Source organism: Phycomyces blakesleeanus, assembly GCF_001638985.1.
Source record: "Phycomyces blakesleeanus NRRL 1555(-) unplaced genomic scaffold PHYBLscaffold_28, whole genome shotgun sequence".
Classification (NCBI taxonomy): Eukaryota; Fungi; Mucoromycota; class Mucoromycetes; order Mucorales; family Phycomycetaceae; genus Phycomyces; species Phycomyces blakesleeanus.
In genome coordinates this window covers 5,789-29,796 of record NW_017265161.1, presented here as the reverse complement: position 1 = coordinate 29,796, position 24,008 = coordinate 5,789, and the positions used below count along the sequence as shown (strand labels likewise).

The 24,008-nt window shown below is 35.1% G+C and overlaps 7 protein-coding genes and 2 non-coding genes across 9 annotated transcripts in view; 4 read left to right on the top strand and 5 right to left on the bottom strand.

Moving 5' to 3' along the window:
• PHYBLDRAFT_173931 (hypothetical protein) overlaps positions 1 to 1,629 on the bottom strand; it is a gene marked incomplete at both ends in the record, with an annotated part of 4,578 nt that extends 2,949 nt beyond the window's left edge. The window contains one exon of the mRNA XM_018437139.1: positions 129 to 1,629. Within this exon, the coding sequence (XP_018285637.1) occupies positions 129 to 1,629 (1,501 nt within the window). The remainder of the gene's footprint in view (positions 1 to 128) is intronic.
• Positions 1,630 to 1,697: 68 nt separating this feature from the next.
• PHYBLDRAFT_151107 (hypothetical protein) lies at positions 1,698 to 3,241 on the bottom strand (the record flags this gene model as incomplete). The annotated part of the gene is made up of 2 exons (XM_018432605.1): positions 1,698 to 3,060; positions 3,204 to 3,241. The coding sequence occupies 2 exons, from the start codon at positions 3,239 to 3,241 to the stop codon at positions 1,698 to 1,700; spliced, it is 1,401 nt and encodes a 466-aa protein (XP_018285636.1).
• Positions 3,167 to 3,240, top strand: PHYBLDRAFT_t247. The gene has a single exon. It is a non-coding gene; the product is annotated as a tRNA-Val (tRNA).
• A 1,676-nt stretch (positions 3,242 to 4,917) lies between the features above and the next one.
• On the bottom strand, positions 4,918 to 6,969 carry PHYBLDRAFT_151106 (hypothetical protein; the record flags this gene model as incomplete). Its single annotated transcript, XM_018432604.1, has 6 exons — positions 4,918 to 5,140; positions 5,276 to 5,533; positions 5,582 to 5,822; positions 5,880 to 6,350; positions 6,406 to 6,703; positions 6,871 to 6,969. 6 exons carry the CDS (start codon positions 6,967 to 6,969, stop codon positions 4,918 to 4,920), a joined length of 1,590 nt encoding a protein of 529 aa, XP_018285635.1.
• Positions 6,970 to 9,081: 2,112 nt separating this feature from the next.
• PHYBLDRAFT_102253 (hypothetical protein) lies at positions 9,082 to 9,612 on the top strand (the record flags this gene model as incomplete). Its single annotated transcript, XM_018427697.1, has 1 exon — positions 9,082 to 9,612. A coding segment is annotated over one exon (531 nt), but the record flags the coding sequence as incomplete, so codon positions are not given.
• Positions 9,613 to 10,429: 817 nt separating this feature from the next.
• On the bottom strand, positions 10,430 to 13,481 carry PHYBLDRAFT_173927 (hypothetical protein; the record flags this gene model as incomplete). Its single annotated transcript, XM_018437138.1, has 8 exons — positions 10,430 to 10,781; positions 10,917 to 11,468; positions 11,885 to 12,027; positions 12,101 to 12,161; positions 12,520 to 12,836; positions 12,864 to 13,000; positions 13,076 to 13,327; positions 13,388 to 13,481. 8 exons carry the CDS (start codon positions 13,479 to 13,481, stop codon positions 10,430 to 10,432), a joined length of 1,908 nt encoding a protein of 635 aa, XP_018285633.1.
• Positions 13,482 to 15,067: 1,586 nt separating this feature from the next.
• PHYBLDRAFT_73285 (hypothetical protein) lies at positions 15,068 to 17,493 on the top strand (the record flags this gene model as incomplete). The annotated part of the gene is made up of 9 exons (XM_018442819.1): positions 15,068 to 15,239; positions 15,308 to 15,804; positions 15,877 to 15,881; positions 16,041 to 16,094; positions 16,355 to 16,402; positions 16,627 to 16,670; positions 16,742 to 16,747; positions 16,997 to 17,071; positions 17,456 to 17,493. 9 exons carry the CDS (start codon positions 15,068 to 15,070, stop codon positions 17,491 to 17,493), a joined length of 939 nt encoding a protein of 312 aa, XP_018285632.1.
• Positions 17,494 to 20,070: 2,577 nt separating this feature from the next.
• PHYBLDRAFT_73284 (hypothetical protein) lies at positions 20,071 to 22,559 on the bottom strand (the record flags this gene model as incomplete). The annotated part of the gene is made up of 5 exons (XM_018442818.1): positions 20,071 to 20,498; positions 21,538 to 21,553; positions 21,702 to 21,779; positions 22,035 to 22,203; positions 22,354 to 22,559. The coding sequence occupies 5 exons, from the start codon at positions 22,557 to 22,559 to the stop codon at positions 20,071 to 20,073; spliced, it is 897 nt and encodes a 298-aa protein (XP_018285631.1).
• On the top strand, positions 20,543 to 20,624 carry PHYBLDRAFT_t248. Its single transcript has one exon. It is a non-coding gene; the product is annotated as a tRNA-Tyr (tRNA).
• Positions 22,560 to 24,008: the final 1,449 nt, after the last annotated feature.

Genomic DNA, 24,008 nt, shown 5'->3' with positions numbered 1-24,008 from the left:
TGGCTTTTCTCAGGATAGACGTTAAGCTAATGGGACGATAGTTAGCAGGGTCATGAGTATCACCCTTTTTAAGATGGGGACAATTTGTGCAGTACGCCATGCAAGAGGTGCAGAACCCCATTGCTAACAAAGCTGGAACAAAAGACAAAGAACAGGAGAGACTTGCTTAACAATTGGGTGAAGCATTTCAGCACGAAGATGGTCAACACCAGGAGCCTTGCGTGTAGGAAGCTTGAGAATTGCACTCTCTACAGAAAGATGAGTAAAAGGACATGATTCATCAATTGCAATTGGTGATGAAATCATCACTGTCTGGTCTGGAGGGCGGCGTGCAGGAAGAAATTGACCTGAGAAAATCTGTTGAAGATGATCAGCCATTTTGTTAGCATCTACTTGAGGTCCACCTGGATCCACAAAGACAGGACTGGTTTGACGATGGCTTTTAATACGTTTCATTGTTGCTGTGGTCTTTGCAAAGTCTTGTGTTGCCAATTTGTTGCAGAATTCTTTCCATGTTTCACGTCGACGACGCTGGACTGATAACCTAACAGCATGACATGCATCCTGATGGCGCATCCAGCATATAGCCTTCTGCAAACCACTAGAATGACGCCAGCGTTGGTAGCTGCGTTCTCTCAGATCCATTGCTTCTTGAAGGTCCACTGGCCAGAACCAGTACTTTTGCATGGTACGTGGTGTACGACGACCAACAGCAGTGTCCAGAGCATCATAGATAGCTTGAGCAAAAGCAGAGCACAGAGAATCTACAGGAGGAGGAGAAGAAGAAGAAAGGAAAGCACTGAACTGCTCTGTCAGATTGTCCAATGACGCAGAAGCTGTATCAATGTAGATCTTGAGAGTGTCAGGCTGAGCAAGCTTGGAAAGATTCCAAAGTAGGCGCGGATGATTAGTAGGGGGAGGGGGAGGTGAAACATAGGGAGTGAAAGTGAGGTTGACCATTTTGTGATCAGAGCCTAAAGAAAGATCAGAACGAATTTGCATAGAAGGATTGAGAAGGGGGGATGTAGAAAGAAATAAATCAATGACACTGGAACGTGAGGTACCAGAGCCACCAGAAAGAAAGGTAGGAATACCAAATGCAAGTAATTCATTCCAACAAGTGAGACCAGTTGCCTGGATCCACTGAAGAAAAGAAGTTCCTCGCGAAGTGATAGCATGGTCACCAAGAAAGGATCCCATACGTGAATTAAAATCACCACAAAAAATAGTGTTAGAAGAAGGAATAGAAGAAGAAGAGAGGGGGAGGTCATAAAGAATAGAAATTGCATCGTCATTAGAAAGAGAAGGGGGAAGATAAATGCAATGAATAAGACAATCAAATACAATACAAGAAAGAACATAAGGAGAAGAAGAAGGAACAATAGAAATGGGGTAAGGGAAAGAAGGATTTACAAGAAGAGAAATACCCATGCAGCCACGGCTAGCATTGGGGACAGACTGACCATAGGTATGGTACTGCTGCCAAGAAGTAGGATAACGATGGGGGGACAAAAGCCACGTTTCAGTGATAAAAAGAAGGGAAGTAAGTGGAGCATATGAAAGGATCGTAGGTATGGTCTGTTTTGCAAGACCATTTGCATTCCATAATGTAATTGTTACTGGATTCATAGATCAGAGAATGAAGGGATGGTGATGCTGGCAGTATGTATAGAGATGTCCAAGTCTTTTTTGGTGGGTCATGGGGGAACAATCTCAGCTAGTTGGTCATCACTAATCCATCCCTGAGAGCAAAAGGAATGTGCAACAGCAAACTTGACAGGAGCCCTAATGAATTCAATGGCACGTAGCATACGATCATTGTGAACATGTATAGCTTTTGTTGCCCTATCATCAAGTGAAAGAGAGGCCAGAGCTGGGTCACGGAGGTGAACAGGGTCCAAAGGATCAAAGTTATCCAAAGTAGTAACACCATAACTCGCCAAGATAGTCTTGAGCTCAGGAGCATACTCATTATGTACAAGCATTCCCATCACCTTACGATCAGGATAGTGGAGATCCAGCACACGTGCAATGTCTATCTTTAATTTCCTAAGACGTTGACGTTGAGTACTAATGGGGAGACGGATAGCATTAGGTACATAAACAATTTGAAACCCCTGATCAGCATTTTCTTTAATTGTCATGCCACGAACAACAGCAGCAATGGCCCTAGCAGTTGGAGCCCTTTTACGTGGTGTTTTAGAAACGAAAGTCTTGGTGGGTTCAGTGGAATGATGGGTCTGGGATGCAGGAAGTGATGGAAAATCAGCCTGAGAAACAACTGGAACAGAGGCAGCAATAGTAGCATATTTGGATGCTGCAGCACCAACAGAAAAATCAACATTCTCCTTTGTCAAACGTGCAATAGTGGCGTTTGCAGTAGCAAGAGCCTTACGCAACTCAATGTTCTCTTTTTGAACAGCCTCCAATGCAGAAAGACGTTCATCATAAGCCTGGAAACGGTCCCAAATATCCTGAAGAGTGGGCATTACAGTTGGAAGAACAGGTGCAATGTCAGATTCAATTTCATGGATATCTGCCATGGAAATACTATGACCCAAGATGGAAACAGAAGGGGACACAACAGGCTCACTTGCAGAATGAACTTCAGGAATTTTGTGTTGGACTGCATTGATCAAAGATTGCATGTATGAAGCAGTAAATGTTGCACCACATTTGCATTTAAACTGTGGGCTACCAGTACGAGAAGTAGACCCATTAGAAACAATTTTGCCTGTAGTCTGGCAATGTGAACAGGACAAAACATTGTGCAATTTTTTAAAGTCTGCCTTGAGGCCAGACAAAATGAGAGCAGTAGGAGTAGGGCGGCCAGTGGAATTAATCACCTGTTTTTGGGAACCAATCATTGTTGTAGGAGCTTGAAAAAAAATTTCGTGGGAACCAGAAGCAGGCAAAGCAGAAAAAGAAAGGTCTGAAACTGGGACAAAAAAGTGCGAAGTTGATGGTAAAATACCAGAACCACCTTCAGAGAAGGAGAAAAGAGCTGGAGACGATAACAGAGGTACAGGCAATTGAGATGTAGTTGGAGATGCTGACAATCTTGAGTGATTTCGGCGCAGATGTGAAGATGATTGCAATGATGATTCCAACAATTTGAAAAAAAAAGTCAATTAAAAAAAATAAAAATTGGTAGATATATAAAAACGGTTTCTTGGTGTAGTTGGTTATCACGTCTGTCTAACACACAGACGGTCGCCAGTTCAAGTCTGGCAGAAATCATTTTTGTTGCGGCGTCGTACCCGAATTCATATCTCCTTATTTTATGTGTCCAGTCTCGATCTGGTATTTCTTTTCTGGCACTTGTAACTAAGTCGCAGAATCAATACCACTGGAGATCGTCAAGTTTATGAATAGTTTTTAGATAAGAATAAAGATACTTTTTATTAAATATATTTCTTGACTATTTATACGAATTGATACTTGATTTCTGGCTAAAAGAATAGCTACTTTAATATGTCTTACATGCTAGTTATTCACTAATATCTTCTACAAGTATATTCACCATCTTAAACATCTAAAATATATACAAAAGACCAATCGGCAATGACAAGATCTTTTACCCTAAATGTCAACCATTATTGGTTGCTTGTGAATTCTGATTTTGATTGCCAATGTCAACTCTGACACTTGTGTGCCAACACTCGAAAAACCACTCTGATTAACAATGTGGTCAGGTTGGTAAACACATGTGTAGAAATAGTGATTTTTTTATACTAACTGTGTTTTTTGAAGTTTAGGTCAAAGATGTAGTTTTAGTTGGTTTCATTGGCTAACAGGATTTTAGAATATCAGTTTGGTACAGAAGGCTAAATTCACATACAGAGACCTATCATAATTCTCATTCTACTACCCCTTTTTTTATTCCTACTATTTTCTAGATTTACTCTCACAATAATCTATTTATAAACTCATAGCAAAAAAATATATGTCTTTTACACACAACAGGCATTCTGGAAAACATTTGAATAAAGACTATGAATTGATAATATCATAATTGTCATGTCTCTTTCTATATTTAATGATATAGAAAAGAATTTATTAGAAAAATTCAATTAAACAATCATAAAATATAATGTTTTTTTTACAATAAAGTTGGTGCAAATAGAGTATATTTTATGCTTGTTCCTCTTTTTATTCTCAATAAATCACATTAAACAAAACACATAAAATGCCTTCTATTCCCCACCGCCGTAATGTTGTCTGATGTTGTGCTCAATGTAGCAGATATTCACAGGGATACTCATTGGTGACAAGCAGAACCGCTGAGCACCATATTAGAAAAGATGAGCTTGAGAGAATCGAGAGACTGGATATGGCTGAAAGATTGGCAAATAGTATGTTATATTCAGGGTTTATTTTTCGATTACTGAGTAATAACTTCTTTATTTTTTTAATTTTAATGAAACACAGCTGTGCAAGAAGAACAAATGATGGACGTTGATATCCAATGTAAGAAAAGAAAAGAAAAAAAATATATACTTGAAAACCAGTAGAGAAAATAAGCTAAACTAATCTATATTTGTATATATCCTGATCTGTTGTTATATCCAATATAATTGTAGATTTAAATTAAAAGTATAGATACTCAATAAATAGTACCTACTTATTTTCTTGCGTGCTGAGTTTAAATTATTTGGGGGGTCTACTTTTTTATGTCGCAAGGGGCTTTAAATTATAAAGATATGTAGAAGCAGTGACAGCTTTTACTTTTGTTATTTCTTTTGGAATCTTAATGTTTTTTTTTACATTTTTTTCTCTTTATCAAAACATATTATTATAGAACATAATTGTAATTTTTTATTATCTTTGTGTATTAAGATTTCTAAAGCAGGAAGAGTTTGCATTTCTAAGAGTGTCTATACGATTTATTGCTTCCCCAAGTAAACCACTAATCACTTATAATTCAGCTTCATCAATTCCTGGAACATCCATCAACTGCTCTAAGTCTTCTCTTTGATGATGAAGTGTTGTATTCTGGGTCATGAATCTTTGCAACCAAACAGAATTGTTTCTACCACTTACAACAACTGTGTTTGTTTCATTTTCAACTTTCTCATTAACAGCTGCCACTTCATGCTCAGATGCAAGCAATCTTTGCAGTTGGAGGTAGTTGTTTTCCCTTTGAACTGTATACACAAAGTCTAGACCAATAAATCTCTTTAGGAGATGTGCATGTTTACAGGGAATTTGATGTGAAGCAAAATTGGGACAAGTGCAATTTTATATCAAATTGTTTGATACATTAATCTAATACCATTGTGCTTCATCTGTAAATGACTTTACTGTCCACTTGCCATTAGAGTCCTCCATGCTATTGCCAATCTCATTAAGAGAATTAATGATCATGAAAGGGAGCATGTCATCTTGTATGGTATTGGCAGAAAAAGAGTGTTGAGCAAGTTCATTTTTAATCAGACCCATTCGTCCATTTTGTATGTGGATTCGTTCCACTTCTTCGTTGTAAAAGAACTCCACATCATTTGTCAAAATAAAGACAAGATAGTCCAATCGTCTTATGTGAGTACAATCAAAGTATATTGTTTTCAATTAGTTGTGCCACGATTTGATGTAATTGTTTGTCAAATATCTTTGGTGGTCATTTGCAACATATGGCCTTCCCCATCTTCTCAACAATTCTTCTGTTCCAATCCATTTATGTTCGAAATAAGTCAGGAATTGTTGCTGACTTTGTACACAAAGTCTAAACTTCTGGATTTTTCTCAAAAATTCATTCTCATCTGATTCAATAAGTATATTTTTGAGATTGGCCTTGAGCTCATACTTGTATTTGCCAAGTTGTTCTGATGTGTATGAAGCATCAAGCTTTACTTTGCTGTCTAAATTATGCTGTCAGGCACGCAAAACATGAAACTCGCAGAAATGGATGATGGCCTGTGGCAATGCTGCTGTAATTGCATTAACTTCAGCAATTCTACAATCGATGGTAATATATAAGGGAGTGAAACAGCTTTTCTTGCGAAGATGTACAAGCCATTGATTAATGGGGCTAACACTATGATCATTTGTAATCATATATGCAACAGGAGACCCTTTTCCAGTATCAGGATGACGAGTAACAAGCGAGTATAATATTTCAATGTTGCATGCAGAGATGTTGTATGTTGCATCAAGACAAAACGACCGGGAAATTCTCATAAGCATCATTTGAGATGGTGATTGAAATCCAAACACAAAATGCTGTGCATTGTTGCTGTATGCAGAAAGACCGCCAGTAAAGATACAGTAGTTCTGTGATGGTAACTTCTCATGCATCCAAATATCCAGAGACTTATTTTCATCAGGGTGAAACTTTACAGTATATTCTTCATCTATATTTTTTATTTAACACTTTTTAAATAACTTCTCTCTTATAGTATTATTCACACACCTTTCTCATTCTGTTATAGATGTCTTCATAATTGGGCTTTCTAATGCCTACGCCCCACTCTTCAATTTGTTTCAAAACTGAAATTCTAGTATTTCTACAAGTGCTGCCCCCTTTTAACTGATCTTCAATAATTTTGATGGCCTCAGAAGGTAAAGGCAATGTTCTAATTTCAGAAGTGTTGCCAGGAACATGGTTGGTATGACCGTTGGTCATACAAATTAAAACTACTTCAGGGTTGTTGACATATTGCTTGATGAAAATAGTGGCTTCGCAATAACAAAGCTTAGTGTCTTTCTGATCAAGACGAACATTTCTGTCTGATATATAAAATCCTCCTCAATAACATTTTTTGTCTCTCCATACATCAATTCTCTTGCATGAAGTTTTCTACATTTATTCCACTTTGTTGAACAAAGTGATTGAATGCAGTCAAGGCATTGCTCCCATTCACTTGCTTTTACTTTTACTACAATATCCAAAGGAAGCATTTTTATTCCTTCTGTAGGTGAGTTGACTAAAGTATTCTGCACATTTGAAAGGTTGAATATAGTGTTGGACATTGGTGAGCTCGTATTATAATAGTATATGTAATTAAAATAAAGAGGAGAGAAGAAAAAAACATAGCAAAAAAATTGTTTTAACAAAAGTCACCTTGCAAAATCTCTATATAGAAAAGCCACATTCTTATAGTTTAAAGCCTCTTGCGACATAAAAAAGTAGACCCCCAAGTAATTTAAACTTGGCGCGCAAGGAAATAAGTAGGTACAATAAATACATACATTGAGTTATCAACAACTAGTAATGATACTAAAAGATATATCTTCCCTTATACAAAGAAATTACATAAAGAACATACTAAGACAAATACTAAGACTCTAGTTGATAACATGAAAAACATAAGAACTAAATCATAGAAGGTAATAGTAGAGAAACAGACATTACATGATATTATCATATCATCACCAAGCCAAATACAATGTCTATATAAATGCACAATACTAATAGCAATATAACAGCATTGCTGTTGTGATGGTTGAAGTTGAAGAAGTTTTTAAGAGGAAGAATTGAAGATTTGAGATTAGGAACGAAGATTCGTGAGAACTTGTGTAGGTTTTGTTTATTGAGAAAGATTTGGTATCAAAGTTTGATCAGGTTCCTACACTGACACTAGAAAAACATACGGGAATTACCATGTACAAAGTTAAATTATAACAATAGAAAATCTGGGGTATTTTTTCATCTCAGCTTTTTTTGTGTGTTCAAGATGAAAACACTGTTTTCCGGTTTTCTATTGGCTTGGATACAACAGGTGAAAATATTATTTATTATTATTATTATAGACATAACATTTCATTATAAAGACATAGTAAATTTAGTAAACGTTGTACTTGTTTTCTTTTTCTCTTAACACCTCAAAGTAAAAATAAATAAACATTATGTCCACAATTCCTGAACTCTACAACGAAAAGTGCCATTATGCTGGATGTAGTCAGAACGATCTCGGCTATAGTTTTGTTGCCAGAAGAACTGCTCAACGTCATAACAAAAGGGCAAGACTAAATGCCATAAGATGTGAAAGGGGTACAATATTTGAATTTATTTAATTGTATTGTAATCCATGAAATAACGTGTTGTAATAGACATGTCTACCCAAAGAAATATGATGGAGGTCGATGATGAACGTAAGGTTTATTTAATTCAGATACCGTTAGATATTAACCAAGTGTTATATTCTAAATGTAGCTATCTTAACCCATCAACCCGGAGCCCTGGAAGAATCGTACACTCAGACAAACTCACCTGTTTGGGAAGGAGCTTCAATGTCTGACACTGAAGATGTTTCCATTACTAATGATGCGATCAGCAATGGCGACAATGATGACAGTGGAAGCAACAGCAATGAAATCAGTGAAGACGAAAGCGAAGACGATGTTATTGAGCTCAACAACAATGAATTGAATAGTGAAGATCAGTTAGTGTTAAAATTTTTTTTAAAAAAAAAGCGTTAATTTTTTTTTATAATAGACCCTTTTGCCACCCCCGATATGCCCCAGAACCCAGTGCACAGGTTCATTGCTACTTTTGTGGTGATGTTTGCTTCCTGCTATGTGGTTGACAAGGGCGCTATTGTCTTGATCGAGTTCATCAACAAGCTTTTGACAATTTACGAGCAGGATTTCCAACTGCCCTTGAGCCTTCCTGGTCTTCAGCGCATGACAGATTTCTCAGCCATGACCAAAGGCATAAAGAAATTTGTTGTGTGTCAGGATTGTCACAAGGTGTACGAAGAAAGTGCATCTGTCCCATCTCATTGCGATTTCGTAAAGCTTGGTGCACGCTCGTCTTGCAACTGCCAATTGACAAAAACATCAGCATCGGGTGCTTTGGTGGCCAAGCATTCATACTTGTACCAGTCCGTCGTTAATACTTTACGAATGTTTTTTCTTCGTCCAGAATTCGAGGATAAAATTAGACATTGGAATCACGAGCTGAAGATGGTGGATACGATGTGTGACATATACGACGGTGCCATGTGGAAGGAGCTCAAAGACAAAGATGGCATGCAATTCACAAAGGATTCGCGTTCATTAATGTTGACTCTCAACATCGACTGGTTTCAACCTTTTGATAACGTCACGCACTCGACTGGTGCCATATACCTGGTAGTAAACAATCTGCCTCGCAATGAAAGATACAAGCCAGAGAACACACTTCTCGTAGGATCGATGCCTGGCCCGAAGGAACCCAAATCCGAAGAGATAAACCATTATCTCTGGCCTATGGTAGATGATCTGATAAGATTGTATGAGGGACTGGCAATCCCAACTTTCGAGTGTCCTAGTGGTGTCCGCGTCCGTGCCGCATTGATGATGGTGACCTGTGACATCCCGGCAGCAAGAAAGACAAGTGGTTTCACCTCGCACAACAGTACATGCGCATGTTACAAGTGCAACAGACATTTCCCTCGCTTGGAAAACGGTGTCAATGTTGACTTTTGTGGGTTTGACTTCTCTTGGTGGGTGCTTTGTGACGGTGTAGAGAACAGGTTGCATGCTGAGGAGTGGGAAAGTGCTAGTACCCCCTCAGAAAGGCATCGGCTGGAGGTCGAAAATGGTGTTCGATGGTCGCAGTTGCATCGCCTTGGATACCTTGATCTAGTACGTGGAACAATCATCGATCCCATGCATAATTTATTCCTGGGAACGCCTAAAAGATTGATGGATCGTTGGATCAAAGACGAAGACATTCAAGATGGCGATTTTGTGGCAATGCAGAAGACTGCAGAAATGATGATTGCACCTGGTGGATACACCTCTTTGAACTCGAAAATAGGAAAGCAGTTTTCGTATATGAAGGCAGACGAGTGGAAGTCATGGGTGCTCGTATACTCTACTATGGCAGGATGAATGGCAGTTGGGCCGAAAGTAGGCACATAACTGCCATTTTTTTGGTCGAAACCCAATAAAATCTCCGCCGTTTGTTGTAAGATGGTAATGTCATTCGTAGCAATTTAAAAAAGTAATATGAAAACACTTTTTTTGTTGCTGTACAATATTTTCAATACTGTAAAAAATGTTTGTAAGTTGTAATGACCACTTTGAGTATTGAAATATATGTTTTATTGAATATCAAAGATGTCAACAGTTATTAAGATTAATAATTTTTGGAATGTGTGAACGAAATGGTAACATAACTGCCATTTTTTTATTTTTTAAACTACGTTCTTTTTTTTTTAGATATTCTTTTTATCTTGATGAATTGGCAATTTGATTTTATTTAAATCGCGTAATGGCGTATAGAGCATATAGGGAATGAAGAGAAAAGCATAAGATGTATAGAGAATAGAAAAAAAACCAGAGTATATAAAGAAGAAAAGAAAGACGGGGCATATAGAGATTAAAAAAAACATAAGAAATAGAGAAAATTAAAAAAAGAATATAAGATACAAGGATGATATAAAAAATATAAAAGATATAAGGATATAGAGCATATAGAAAAATAAGATAAAAATAAAAAGGATTACAGAATGGAAAGATTGCCTTTAGTAATGCGCATGTTGTTGTTAAAGATATAATAGGGCGCAATTACATAAAACTGGTTTCCATTCGGTGGGTATTGGACCAGACTAACTTGATGACAAATGTCATTTACACTTATAACTGCATAAGTCGGTTGCGTTTGGTGGCCTAGTGTATGGGTGCTTTGTGACCGTTGTTTGACGATAGGTACTGATGAGTCATGACCAGCCGCGTCATGTTCCTTCATGACCTCCACGAAAGCAAGAAAGTGTGGGAAGCCATAGAAATCTACATGCTGAAAGTAGAACTGTACTGTACCGATGAGCCAGCTGTGAACAATTACATTACGGTTGCTAAAATAAATAAATAAATAGAATGTAAGCAACTTTTGATTATATATCGAAAAATATTATACTTACTTTCTATAGGGGCAAGTAAACATCACGTAATGGTTGCCACGGCTAGTCTCGTTTTTCTTTCTTCAGTACATGCATGAGGAATATACAGTCGAGTCCATCCACAGACGTGCAGCTACAACAACAACAGAGTCACCAAACTCGTGGCCAGTCAAGCCTGTTGTTCTCTGGTAGTATTTCAATAAAGCTTCCTTCACACTAGGGCTGCCTACACCTTCCACTGAATCATTGTTCAAATTAACAAACTGATGAAATGGCTCCCACAACTGCGCACCACTAGGATCATTAGGAAGGTCCATGTAGCTCTCTCTTCCATATGGCTTTGGCCAAATGAGGTTGATTTCATCACAGATGCTGATTGCCGTGCTGGTATAATTGTGAATCGCAAATCGCTTGACAAGAAAACTGGCGTTTTGGCCACCCTTTGATTTGGACTTTATCAATTTCGAGAAGACGCCAATTACTCTCTCCATTGAGCGAGTGGAGTAGCATTGCAGGGGGCCTTGCTGCTTGATGATATAGGGTATATTGACCAGGTAATGTTGCACTGGTCGGAAAACACTATGAGACAGGGTATTATTCTGGACTTGTTGGTATAAAAACGAGTGCCAGTGCTTGAAGTATCTATTATTAATATTTAAAAAATGGTAACAATCAGCTATTTGTAATGATAATATATGAGATGTATAATAACTTATGACTCCATCTCATCAAGCAATTCTGATGTCAACGTCCATTGCAAGGCAAGCGCGCAACCTTTCACGAGAGATAATAGGGCTGTTTTGACAGCTCTATTTAGTAAATAAGGCACGACCAAAGTGGGGACAAGATATAAGAGAAAGTCAAGTCAGTCCACTGCACGAGTACCATCAATCTTGGCAAATACGTTGTTGAAACTGCCTTGAAATGAGGTGGGTATATATTTTCGTGAGCTGGTGATACAGTTTCCGATAGTTACAAGGTCTGCTCTTGGTATATGAAAAGGGTATTTGGTGGTATTGAGGGTATTGTCTGGATGGGTATAATAAAATTTGGTTTACTTTGTGAGGGTGATGGTAATCAGGTCATACACAAGCTTTCCAATCCCTCTTGCAATTAAATGAAGTTCATCTAATGCAAAAAATGATGATCCAGAGAAGGTTGAGAGTTGGGTATATATGCTCAGCTGGTATATGTTCTTCGACTATTACAAGCAGTTATTTAGTATGAAAAAAAGATGGCTAATTGAACATTTGTATACTTATAGGGTTGCCTACTTTGAAGTCTTTCAAAGGTCTTAACCGGGCGGAAATGTCATCAAAGTACATGCCATGCCATCTGTTAGTAGGGCATTTGCTTTTGGTCTCACAAAAACGGCAACCAAATAAACTTGTATGGGAACCAATGTGGGCCATATCAGCTACAGCTGGAATATCGCCAGAAGCAAGCAGAAGATAGACCTTGGATCTGCAAAGCTCCACTCCATTGTGCTTGACAACCAAGCCATGTGCCTCAAGATCTCGCAATTCATTGATGATGGGTATAAGAAAGGAGTCCAAATGAGTTGGCTTCTTGGGGCCAGGCAAGATTGCCAGTTGCAAAAGGTATTTGTTGGTATATCTAAGTATTTTATTAGTAATTTTTTTTTAAAAAAAATGTAATAATAATAATAAATAGTAATAAATTAATTAATTACCTGATGGATGGGTCTAGGTTGAATATTATGCAATGGATGATGGTATATGAGTTTTTGCCTTTCTTTTGATTGACAAACCCATTGGTATAAAGCCCAATGGCAATATCATCGGGATTGGAGAACAGGCCCTGCTGCACCAACTGCTTGTAATTGTCACCATCAAAAATGTTGGTTAGCTGACCAGCTACAGATTCCTGGTTTGCTCTGTAACAGAGGAGTTCTCTTGTGGCTGGATCTGCCAACATTTGAGAAAGCATATCCCCAACTGACATAAGTTTCATACTGGCGGCTGGTGTCTGAATTTGATCGGGATCAGTCTTGTATCACGGTTTGCCGCAGTTAACACAAGATTCCTGGTCGTCATTAATGCCATACAATCGACAACCACTAGAGCAGACATCATACTCATGGCCCTTGACACTTGACTTTGACTTGAGCAAAGCATCAACAGTTTCGCCATGACTGATCTTAGCCCCAGGTTCTAAAAAAAACGATATCACTACATGTTAGTGATCTGGAATTAAAGTACAAGGTAACAGAAAATATAATATTTTACCCATCATTATATCGTCATAGTCTCGGATGACAGTGTTTATAAATTGAACAATGTCTCTATATGCTGCTCTAGCAATTCTATGCTGTAGCATCAATTGAGACAGATGAATACTCATCAACTCGGCCTTGGTAAAAGTATTTGTACTGATTCGGCTGCTGTCGTAAATGTGAGCTTCACCCTCACTGTCCTCAAAATTACATGCGCACTTATATGAAATAGTATTATCAAGCTCCATAGACTCCATAGTATATTCTGTAATACATTATTTAGTAATTGGAAAATAAATAATACAATTACAGCTCTTTTCATTACCTGAATTGCTAACAGATTCATCTTCATTACTAGTATCATTTTCGTCATGGTACATGTCAACATCATCCAGAATAGACTGGTCAATTTCAGTCATTGTTACTGAATCTCCTCTGTGAATTCTCTTGTGGTTTTGCAGCTTCTGGTAGTTATCAAAAAACAAGACACATTGATCACATTAGTATTGCTGTGTAGATATTCTATCTCTCTGCTGGCTGGCGTTGGAAGAAGACATATTGGTTGGGTTGGTACGTATGTAATATATAAAATAAAGCTGCGAAGAGGATTTTGGTGCTATTTATTAAATGTAAAAGACATCTTTATATACTCTTTATTTTTTAACCAAAATGCTTGCGGCTCTTTTTCTTTTTCTCTCTCATAATGATGATATAGCAATGATTACAGTAATGTCAATGCTAGGTGAAACACCTGTCAGTAAATAATTCCCGTGGTTGGAAAGATTCTTCTTCATTAATAATTATGATGTAAGTTAAAATACTGCTTAGTTGACAAGGGGGTACCATTAAAAGAGCACCGGTGAAACAGACACGTACTCTTTACTTGTGAGCAATTAGATATTCTTTGGGCTTTATAAAGAGGTATATGTATATTTAGGATAATTAATGACCAAATAATTTATGTTTTTTTTAAATAAATTATCAATTACTCTCTAATACCAAAGGCAAAGAAAAACAGCCTTCTAATAATTAACAGTTAAAAAAAAGTAGTACTGTCTAAACACATTGGTAGAAAAGACATATTTATATTATTTGTGTTGTACTAATAATATTTTTGAGATAGTGAATATATATTTAGCTAATAGCATTATTTTCTTGTTTATGTATAAAACTTAAAGAAATAGATATAGATAATGAGGGCTATAGTCTGATACTCTTTTACTGACATCATCAAGATAAGCACTACTGATCAAAAGGGGTGTTAATTGAAAGTGCCGATGTGAGTTAAAGCACACCTTTTTCAAAAATATACGGTTTCAGTCAAAAATGCCCCTTGGTAAATAATAGTAATGACAGTTAAAATTATTTTTACCTTTGATGACAGCATCAATCAAAACGCGTTTTAGTTGATAATGATAATAAGTATGATATGAACTTGAGTATCATAACATTTACTTTAATGTTGATAAAAAGGGGCTAATTAACTATATGATGTTCAGATGTTATATAGCTACTGTAGAGTATATTTAAAGTTATAATTTTAACTGGTACAGGGTTTTGTCATTGAGAACTTTAATCAAATTTCATGCTATATCTGCAATATGTATAGAGTTATATTATTATATCATATACTTTAAAACGTTTAATATGTAGACGGTGCAAAGTATGAACATTTATACATATAATATTGATTTAAAGTCTAATTCATTTTATCTTTATATTTCTTACAGTTTTGTTGTGTCGACACAAAAAGACTGTATCATTTTCACATGAGCTACTGCAGACAGGTGCAGACAGGTGCATACAAGTGCATACAAGTGCATAAGCATCCCTTCTTTTATATGTTTTGTTTGTACATCTGTCTGTATCTTTTTCATATAAATAGCTATCAATTGCTTGTAATAAATCGTTGCTTTTCTCAAACTCAAATCGCTCTTATTCTACTTGTCTAAACTATCACCTTTTCTTTTCAACTCACTGCTTATAGCTAAAAAAAAACTTAAACATGTCCGATATTAACACAACTCTCCTCAACTCAATTCAAAAGATTGAGGTTGATCTTGCTGAAATCAAGCAAGCATTGCGCGAGCTTCAAAGGCAATTCAGCAATCAATTTGCACCAGCAGTCAGTGCGGAAGATCTAACTACAATGCAACAAAGCATTATTGAGCAGAGTTGTAAGTCATATATATTCTGTGCTTAGATGTTTATTTACTTTATTAATATTGTCATACATTTTTTATAGCTCTTGAGTGCATTGCTGAGTCTGTGAAAAGAGCCCAGCTCACAGAGTACCCTGATCAGCTCGGTAAGCGAGTAATCAATACTGGCGGCGAGTTCAAAGGAAAAAATGAAGCACAAAAATACAATCTGTTACTTCAGATTCTTCACGAGCAGGACTGGAAGGCGCGCTGCAAAGAAGTTCCACAAGGGCAGCCTTTGCCCCCATTAGTCCCTCTTTCAGACCATGATTTGACAGTAAAAAGACTGCATCTCAAAACATTAGGCCATATGGTAAAGCATGATATCATTGACAAAGACTATCCTACGGCCTCAAAAGAATGGAAGAATATCCCAGAGAAAAACAGGGAATACTACATGATGCATTTGGAAAGGTTGGCGAAGAATGGTGGATTGCACATCCACCAATGTAAAAGAATGTGGTGTGCAAGAAGCCTTCTTCGGGAAAGCTTCAAGAGCGACAACCAGACGCACAAGAGAAGAATGGCAGAGAAGAACAAAGTAAGTTTATCAATTAACAAATCTATATATTGTAAACTTTAATTAACATCGTTTCCTTTTATTATGCTATAGACACAGTGAGACATAAGTGATTCTTCGCTTTCTTCTCCTGATATGTCAGAAACTGGTGATGTTGAGTCGCCCATAATGGCAGATGTGCTGTAAGTTACCATTGTTGCTTTTTCTCATGCACTGTTAATACAAAACTAATATAAACTTCTTACTCTTTTATGTAGGTCTCCTCCACTCACAGCAAGTGTCGAGCCTGCTCGCAAGAGAAGCCGAAGATCGTAGTTTGGCTGCTGTGATTGGCCGAGTTTGATTTTTTTAGTCTGTCTTTAGTGCATTTTTTTTCTTATCTCATCATTTTTCTTTTTATGTTTTTTATTCCTTTTTTCTTTCATATAAAAAATTTATCGACCTCTTTCATATGATTGCTAATGTTGTGATTACAAGAATTTGAAGCTAATGTACAGCATCTACAATTCCACTACATTCAAATATAAAAGGAAATAGTATATAACCTTTTTTTTGGGAAAAAAATTAATAGTAATATTTTTGTACTGATATATTATACTTGGGAGTCGTTCTATTATATGTAAGTATATTGAGTAGAATAAACACATTAAGCTTTCTAACAAGATGCTCATTCCGGTTGTATGAATCAGATTCGAATTAGCTTCATGTTATATGACTTGAATCTTTGCTCAAGTTTTTCTTCTTCTATGATAACGACTTTCTATAGTGCTTATGTTTTATTGCTTTTCTTATATATAGATCTTAAATATTAATACATTCTTTAATATATATATATATTCTTAGAGTAAATGCTTATTTTACTGAACAAGTAAGCATATTATATAAAGGTAAGCATTATAATAATATTATATCTATTTATTTATTTTAAGTTTTTTCTCTAATATTAGTATATTTGTAGAAATTGGTAAAAAATAATAAGTGCTATCTAAGATATATTAGAATACCCAAAGTATATGAAATACAATTTGAATAGTAGTGTTTTACTGCATACGTTTTGCAGTAGCTAAACAGAACCATTTTTTATTGCAAGTGGCCGATGGAATTGTTTTTTCATTATTACTATTATTATTATCATTTTCATTTAATAAAACATGCATTGAAATAAAGATTCAATTCAATTAAACCCGATTCAATATTGTATAATAAAAACCAGACCATTCTGTTAAAGCTGCAAAGAAAAAACAAGAGGTTGTGCTAGAATTGAAAGCAATAGAACAAAAGAAAGAATGTAATAGAGGAAAGGAAGGACGCTTGTTTTTTTTTTTGAAAAATGGTAACAGTGCCTGTTTTGGCTTTTTACATAATAAATAACTGCCATTTTTTACATAGTAAAAAATGGTAACAGTGCCTGTTTTGACCTTATACAGAGTCATAACTGCCATTTTTTATTAAGTAAAAAATGGCAGTTATGTTACCATTTTCTCCGCCATAGTGCTTATGTTTCTTCCTTTTCTTTTATTTTTTCTTATTTTCTTTTTTTCCTGTTTCTCTTCCACTTTATTTACTTTTTTTCTGGTTGATGTATTTGAGTTCACACCCTGTTAAGCAATTTGTTATTTATTATTCTTTTGTTATATTTATTCTTAATTTTTTTCTTTTATTATTATTGCAGTTGCTGATACTATTACAAGTTTCTGCCGTGTTGCTTAACAGACAAGAATAAAAAGATAAAACACAGTTATTGTATATATGTCTATTTATTAATAATTTTTTCTTTCTCTCATCAGCTCATTAGCTCATCAGCCCATCATAAAGACATATTAACATTAGAAATTTATCTGATAAGTCTGAATAATGTATTTATTTATTTTATTCTTATATCTAATTCTGTTTATCTTTTATCTCTGTTAGTACTGTCAACATTTCTATGTATCTGATTGAATGACTTTTCTTTAAAAACCAGTTTTCTTTGGTAAGTAATAAAATCAAATCATATTCCATGATCTTCACTAATGCATTTTATTAAACCTTTCAAAATAACAGTCAATGTGTACTATGCCTGGTTTTGACAAAAGCACTAGTAAGTAATTATACTATTTGAATTAAAGAAAAATAAATATTTATATAATCTAATAAAATTAAATAATTTTTTAGCCTTCTCTTACAAGTAAAATATCATAAATACTCATTTCTTTTTGGAATTCTATCATATTAAAAGTATTCATATATCATAATATATGAAAGAGTTTGCTATTATATTAATTATATAGTAATCTATATATTACATTAGACTATATATTGTCAAGTCGTACATATTATAAGCAAAAAGCTTTTTTTAATAAAAACAATTTTTCCAAAACAATCCCTCCAAAAATATTTGAAATGAAGTGCAAGAAGTATTGCAGTAGTATGATATATGTAAACCCTATAGTTTAGGTGTGCATGATTATGCAATAAAAGTATTTAGATTCAGAAGAGATTATATATGAATCCTGTTTTTTCTGTTAAATAATCTAATAGAATATCATTATTTTGGTAGATATTTTTCTCTATCAAATAATCTAATAGGATACAATTATTTCAGTAGACAGTTTTCTATCTAAAACAGATGTTTTTTTCTTTATTAGACTGTTTCTTTAAAGCAGTCTTGCTGTAACATAGTGTCAAACAAAAAAGAGAAAGTATGTACTTTAATTAAGGTTCTGTATTTAATTATTTAAAATAGCTGCGCTTCCATATATAGGCAATTATGGCATTGTAAGTTACTTGGACAACTCATATGTAATATAATATATAGAGAATAGAATATAGATATATCAGATTCTAGAATTTAATTATTCTGTCATCTAGAATTTCTTATACTCTTACATATGTTTAAGCAGATAATTTTTTTAGTATAAGCAATTGATATGGTAAGAATAAAATATATGAATAAAAAATGTAATAAAAATATAATAATAAAAGTACTGATGTTACACGAAGATGTTGGCAAGACTAATTGTATATATTGTAGAAGAGGAATGTTACTAGCATGGGTGACAATGATTTCGAAGGAGTATAATATAAACAAATATATCAATAAAAAAAAGAAAAAAGTATTATGTGTAGAAAAAACAGGAAATGGAAACAAGATTTTCTTATATACAGAAAATCTCCTCTTACTACCAAGGGCACAGCACCACATCAACAAACTGTCAACGTCAGCCTCTCATAACTAGAAAAACATGTTATGACAAACTGCTAGACAAACTCACCAAGCAGACTGACCTTCTGATATCAGACACTATGACATGGTCAACTGCTGCACGTGTGTGTTACATATCTGATAACAGCAACTATTTGGCTTTAGCTCAGGTTAAAGATTATTTTTATTATATCATATAATGCTTGTGATCTATGGATTATATAGCTGTGATCAGAACATAAGTAAGAAAGCTATTATATAAAAAGAAATGATAGGAGAAGAAATTATTGCTGACTGTAAGCTAATTCTTTGATAAAGTCTTATATAGGAAGAGAACATGCTTTATTAAGCCTATGACAGGCATCGTGAATTACAGTCAGCAAAGGGCACCAATATCAGACAAGACCAGAAAAGAATGGCGACAAAACTTAATGGGACAGGAGACAGAAGAACCAATGGCTTGCAGAGACAGGAAGGACAGTAGGACGACAGCTGCACTCAGGCATTAGTGTCTATGACGTGACACCATGACAGCAAGATCAAAGGAAGGAACCAGGTGTATAAACCCAGATAAATTTATAGCTTTCAGAGGTTGAACTCACGATCTTTTTATTGAAAGTACAGAAGTCTACTTACTATACTAAGCAAGCTAACTACCTGGCTTTAGCTCAGGTTAAAGATTATATTTTATTAAAGAAGATATTGCTGGCGATCTATAGATCATATAGTCTCCAAAGTACAAAAAGAAGATATAAAAAAGTCCCAAGGGATCACAAAAGATAAAAAAAAGAGAGGGGAAAGAGAAGATCAAATCATACTAGCTTCAATGGCAGAACCTGCTCTCCACTTTGCAGCTGTGAAAATAGTTGTAACAGTGAAAGGAAGGAGACAGAATTGCAGAACAAAGAACTTTTCAGACATTAAAAAACAAAAGAGAAAGAAGAGAGATAAAGGGAGTAAAGAACAATGAAAAGTGGAGAGCTATGAAAGAAAAGAAAAAGTCTAAATTATATCCAAAGAGCACCATGTTCAGTCTCATGTGAATAGTCACTATCAGGATTACATATAATATCTATGTGCCAGAGAATAGTTATCAGTGGTATCTAGTATGCAGGTCGCGGTTCTTGAGATGACAAAGGCAAGAATGTCATAGCAAAATCAATTCTGTGTATCTGGTCATGGTCAGGTTGAGGCAACTGTTCAAATAGTGTCGCAGGAACAAGTGGACAATTCAACAAATGGCGGCGTGAGGTGTGATCAGATCCACAAGGATATTTCTTTGGTTTGTCTGGCAACCATCCCATTCTCCAACGAATCAAATGGCCACGTTCCACACATGAGGCTGGCAGAAACAAAATTGGATCAACTCCAAGAACTGGGCGGCATGCGTGAATGAGAACTTGTGTATTGGACTGGAGAAAGGTTGTAAATCCAGCTTCTCTAATGCTTTCAAAATGGTTTTTTACTGCACTAGGGCTTTGGAGTTTGAGTGGAGAGAGATGTGACAGAAGGTTGGTCTTTCCCAAAGAGACTAGTGCAGAATTAATATTATGTTGACGGTGTATAAGAGACAGACCGGCTTTAGCTCAGTTGGTAGAGCGGAGGACTGTAATGAGTTGTAATCCTTAGGTCACTAGTTCGAATCTGGTAAGCCGGAATTTTTACTATTTTTGTCGATTTCGTGTCATTCCCGATCTGCATTGGTCTTCATTTTACTGTCGGGCATTATTTTGATGAATCCGAGAAATCGGGATAATTGACCACAGCAGTTCTGTGTGTCAAAGATATCTCATAGATAACGAACCGCAGTAATATCTTGTAAAGATTAACTACAGTAACATCTTCTGAGCATCAACCGCAGTAAAAGGACTTCTCTTGTAATTAAATAGAGTATAATAGTTTACTGCGGATAATGCGCAGTATTAGTTTAGAAAACTATATAAGACAATTCAATTCCTATTAATAAAAAGTACCTTTTATCCTCTCTTCGATTTTACATATACTCTCTGATCTCCAGTGGGTTTGACCTTTTGACTTTGCTATAGTAAAAAGAAGACCATCCCAGATCAGGAACAACATTACTATAACAAAGTCAAAAGGTCAAACCCACTGAGGATCAAAGAGTATACATAAAATCAAAGAGAGGATAAAAGTATATTTTATCTTCTTGTTGATTTTAAGGAGTTATCACAGAGTTTTTAGTAGGGTTACAGACTCAGACAACGAGCCTAGCAGTGACTTGTTTAAAATAAAAAATCATTAGAACACCAAATTTTATAGGTAATTTTCACCAAAAAAATATGCTGCTCATTACAAAAAAATGATCAAAACAAAATATTTCTTTATATACAAGAGATTCTTTCAAATTCTTATAAATATATATATATATATGAACGTTAGTAGAAGCTTTAAAAGTATCTATATTTCTCTTATATTTATCAAAAAGCTGATATTGAATTGGATAAAGTATTATTCCTTAAGTATATGTTTAATTACATATAGCTGTTTGATCTAATAAAGTAGAATATAGCAAGGATGGTACCAGAAAATAATGGAAGCTATTATATTACTTAATATCAGCATTAACTGAATATCATAAAAAGAAACAAGATATATATATTTTTTATTTTTATAATCATTAAAAGATTTGGCTTGAATTTTTAGACAAAAAGTCCAGAGTTCTTCTTCTTCTTTGGTTTTCTTCTGCAAGTTTGACTGCTGTTTCTTCACTTACAGAATTGTCAACCATATTTTTCTTAATATGATCGAAAATTCTTTTATGTCTATTAAAGAACTGTTGATCATTGTTTGTCTAAGCAATGCCATATCTTGTATTCATCTTGTGTACAGAGACACAACCAGAGAGTCCCACATGCCATTCTCTCCACAAGTCAGGCACCGTCTGTATATCTCTTCTCATTCTATATCAAACAGGTATGTCTGACAGCTGGGAAATTAGTCCAGAGTTGTTGGCCAGGACTGGGAATGCTTAGACCTCTGTTGATCCAGCTCCACCTCTTTCCTCTCCATCTTCTTGAAGGGACTAAAGAGGAATTCTCCCAGATACCAAGTCGTCAATCTTCTGGTGAAGAACACCAAACTCCCGCAGAACTTCTCTGCAAAACCCGCTGTCCACATTCTGCATGTCAGCCAACTTTCTGGCTATCAGAGGAAGTGCTCTCTGCAAAAGGATATCAGTAGACTTGACATCTGTATCCACAAAAGCCTTGACTGATCTAAAACATTGACATGTAAATATATTAGAGCTATTTTTTTCACTGTATTATATATTAGTTTTTTTTTACCTCTTGAACTCAATGTATTTGAGATCATGGAATACATCGTGCTGCCACAATGGGTGCCCTGGAGTTTAGCTCATTATTAACACAGAATTCTGTAGAAAAGTGATTCTTAATTGCTTCAGAAGCTCCAGAAACCCATGTGCAGCTGCGGTTTGCTGGCATACTCCTGACAAAATTCTGTCATACCAAAAGTCTACCATTGGGAAAACCTTGCACTGAAGCAACTTGGCTGGTTTCACTTGGGGTCTTGGCAAGTAGAACTGCCCCTCAGCTGATGGAAATCCAGTCATAGTACACACCCACTGAGGTTTCTTCTAAATATGGAAATTTCTTGTCAAAACCAAATTTTCTATTGGCTTAGAGTATGAATTGAGATTAAACATGAAAAGCTTCAGATTTGGGAGGCAAAATAATGAGACATATGTCAGAAAAGAATGAAATAATATTTTTGTATACCATAAATAAAATTCAGATAGTATAAATGTATGAAATGGATGGAGAATGACAGAGAGTTGGAAAACAGAAGATTTAATTGGACAAAATTTATTGGAAAACATAATTTTTCTCCAAGTCATTTTTATTATTTGTGTTTTTTTGCCATGTCATTGAATATCCTCAACTGCATGTCATAATATACAGCATTAAGAAATATTTTTCTATTATTTTTTGAGTAATAGAAGTAAATAACAATAGTCTAGCTAATACCAGCATTACTATAGTAGATTTTAATGAGAACTATATTATATAAGTTTGCAATGTCACAGTAATTGTCAGCAATAATGACAAAAGTTTACGTTAATTTTGTTGCTGTTATATTATTTTTGATGTATCATTAATATTATTATATTCTTCTATAACTATTTAGACTTTCTTTGATAGTAATACTGCTAAAAATATAACAAAAAGCACTCATATACACTGATTCTTGATATAGTGCCATCACTCATAAGATCTCAAGACTGCTAAAAAACAAAGGGACATAATAGACTTTAGGCTAATTTTCCAATTGTTCACTTGTCTCTTTTTTTCATTATTTTCATGTCATCATTTAAAAGTAAACCACAAGTGTAATCTAGCCAGAGAATACTACATCATAGAAGTTTATTTAAGTGAGTACTATTTCTATTATGCATCTCTTTGAATTCTTACTAAATCATAATCTTGCTAGACTGTGGTGATCCAGACACTCGGATGTTGGATTTATCACATATAAGAACATATTCATATTGGGATAGCATAGTAGCTATCATCTTGTCAGTATAAAATATATATAAACGATTAAGTAATCAGCCCAATAATTATTACAGTTAGTACTGTAGATAATATCTTAAAGATTGTTAAGATAATTATATCATACTGCCGGGTAAACTGTGTCAGATCGATATGGAGCTAATTTAGTAGGAAGTCCTAAAGCTCTAGTATAAAAGAGAAAAGAATAGCTAAGAGCTAAAGAAGTATGATTTATGACTTGATGTCATAATTGTAACACCGACACTAGTTAAGCAGTAAATACACTCTAATAACCAAATATAATAAAGGAAGAAAGCCTTAAGAAACTAAGACGTAATGACAAGAGCAGATTGTGTTTTCTTATAAAAAGGGACACTTTTTATTTATGAATAAAGACAACTTATATACAGTCTCAAAGTATTTCTATACGTCTCTATTATCAAATATTTTATTTTTCTATTGTTTCGTACCTGAAATACCACATAGACTTCAAAGGCAATGCAAAGATG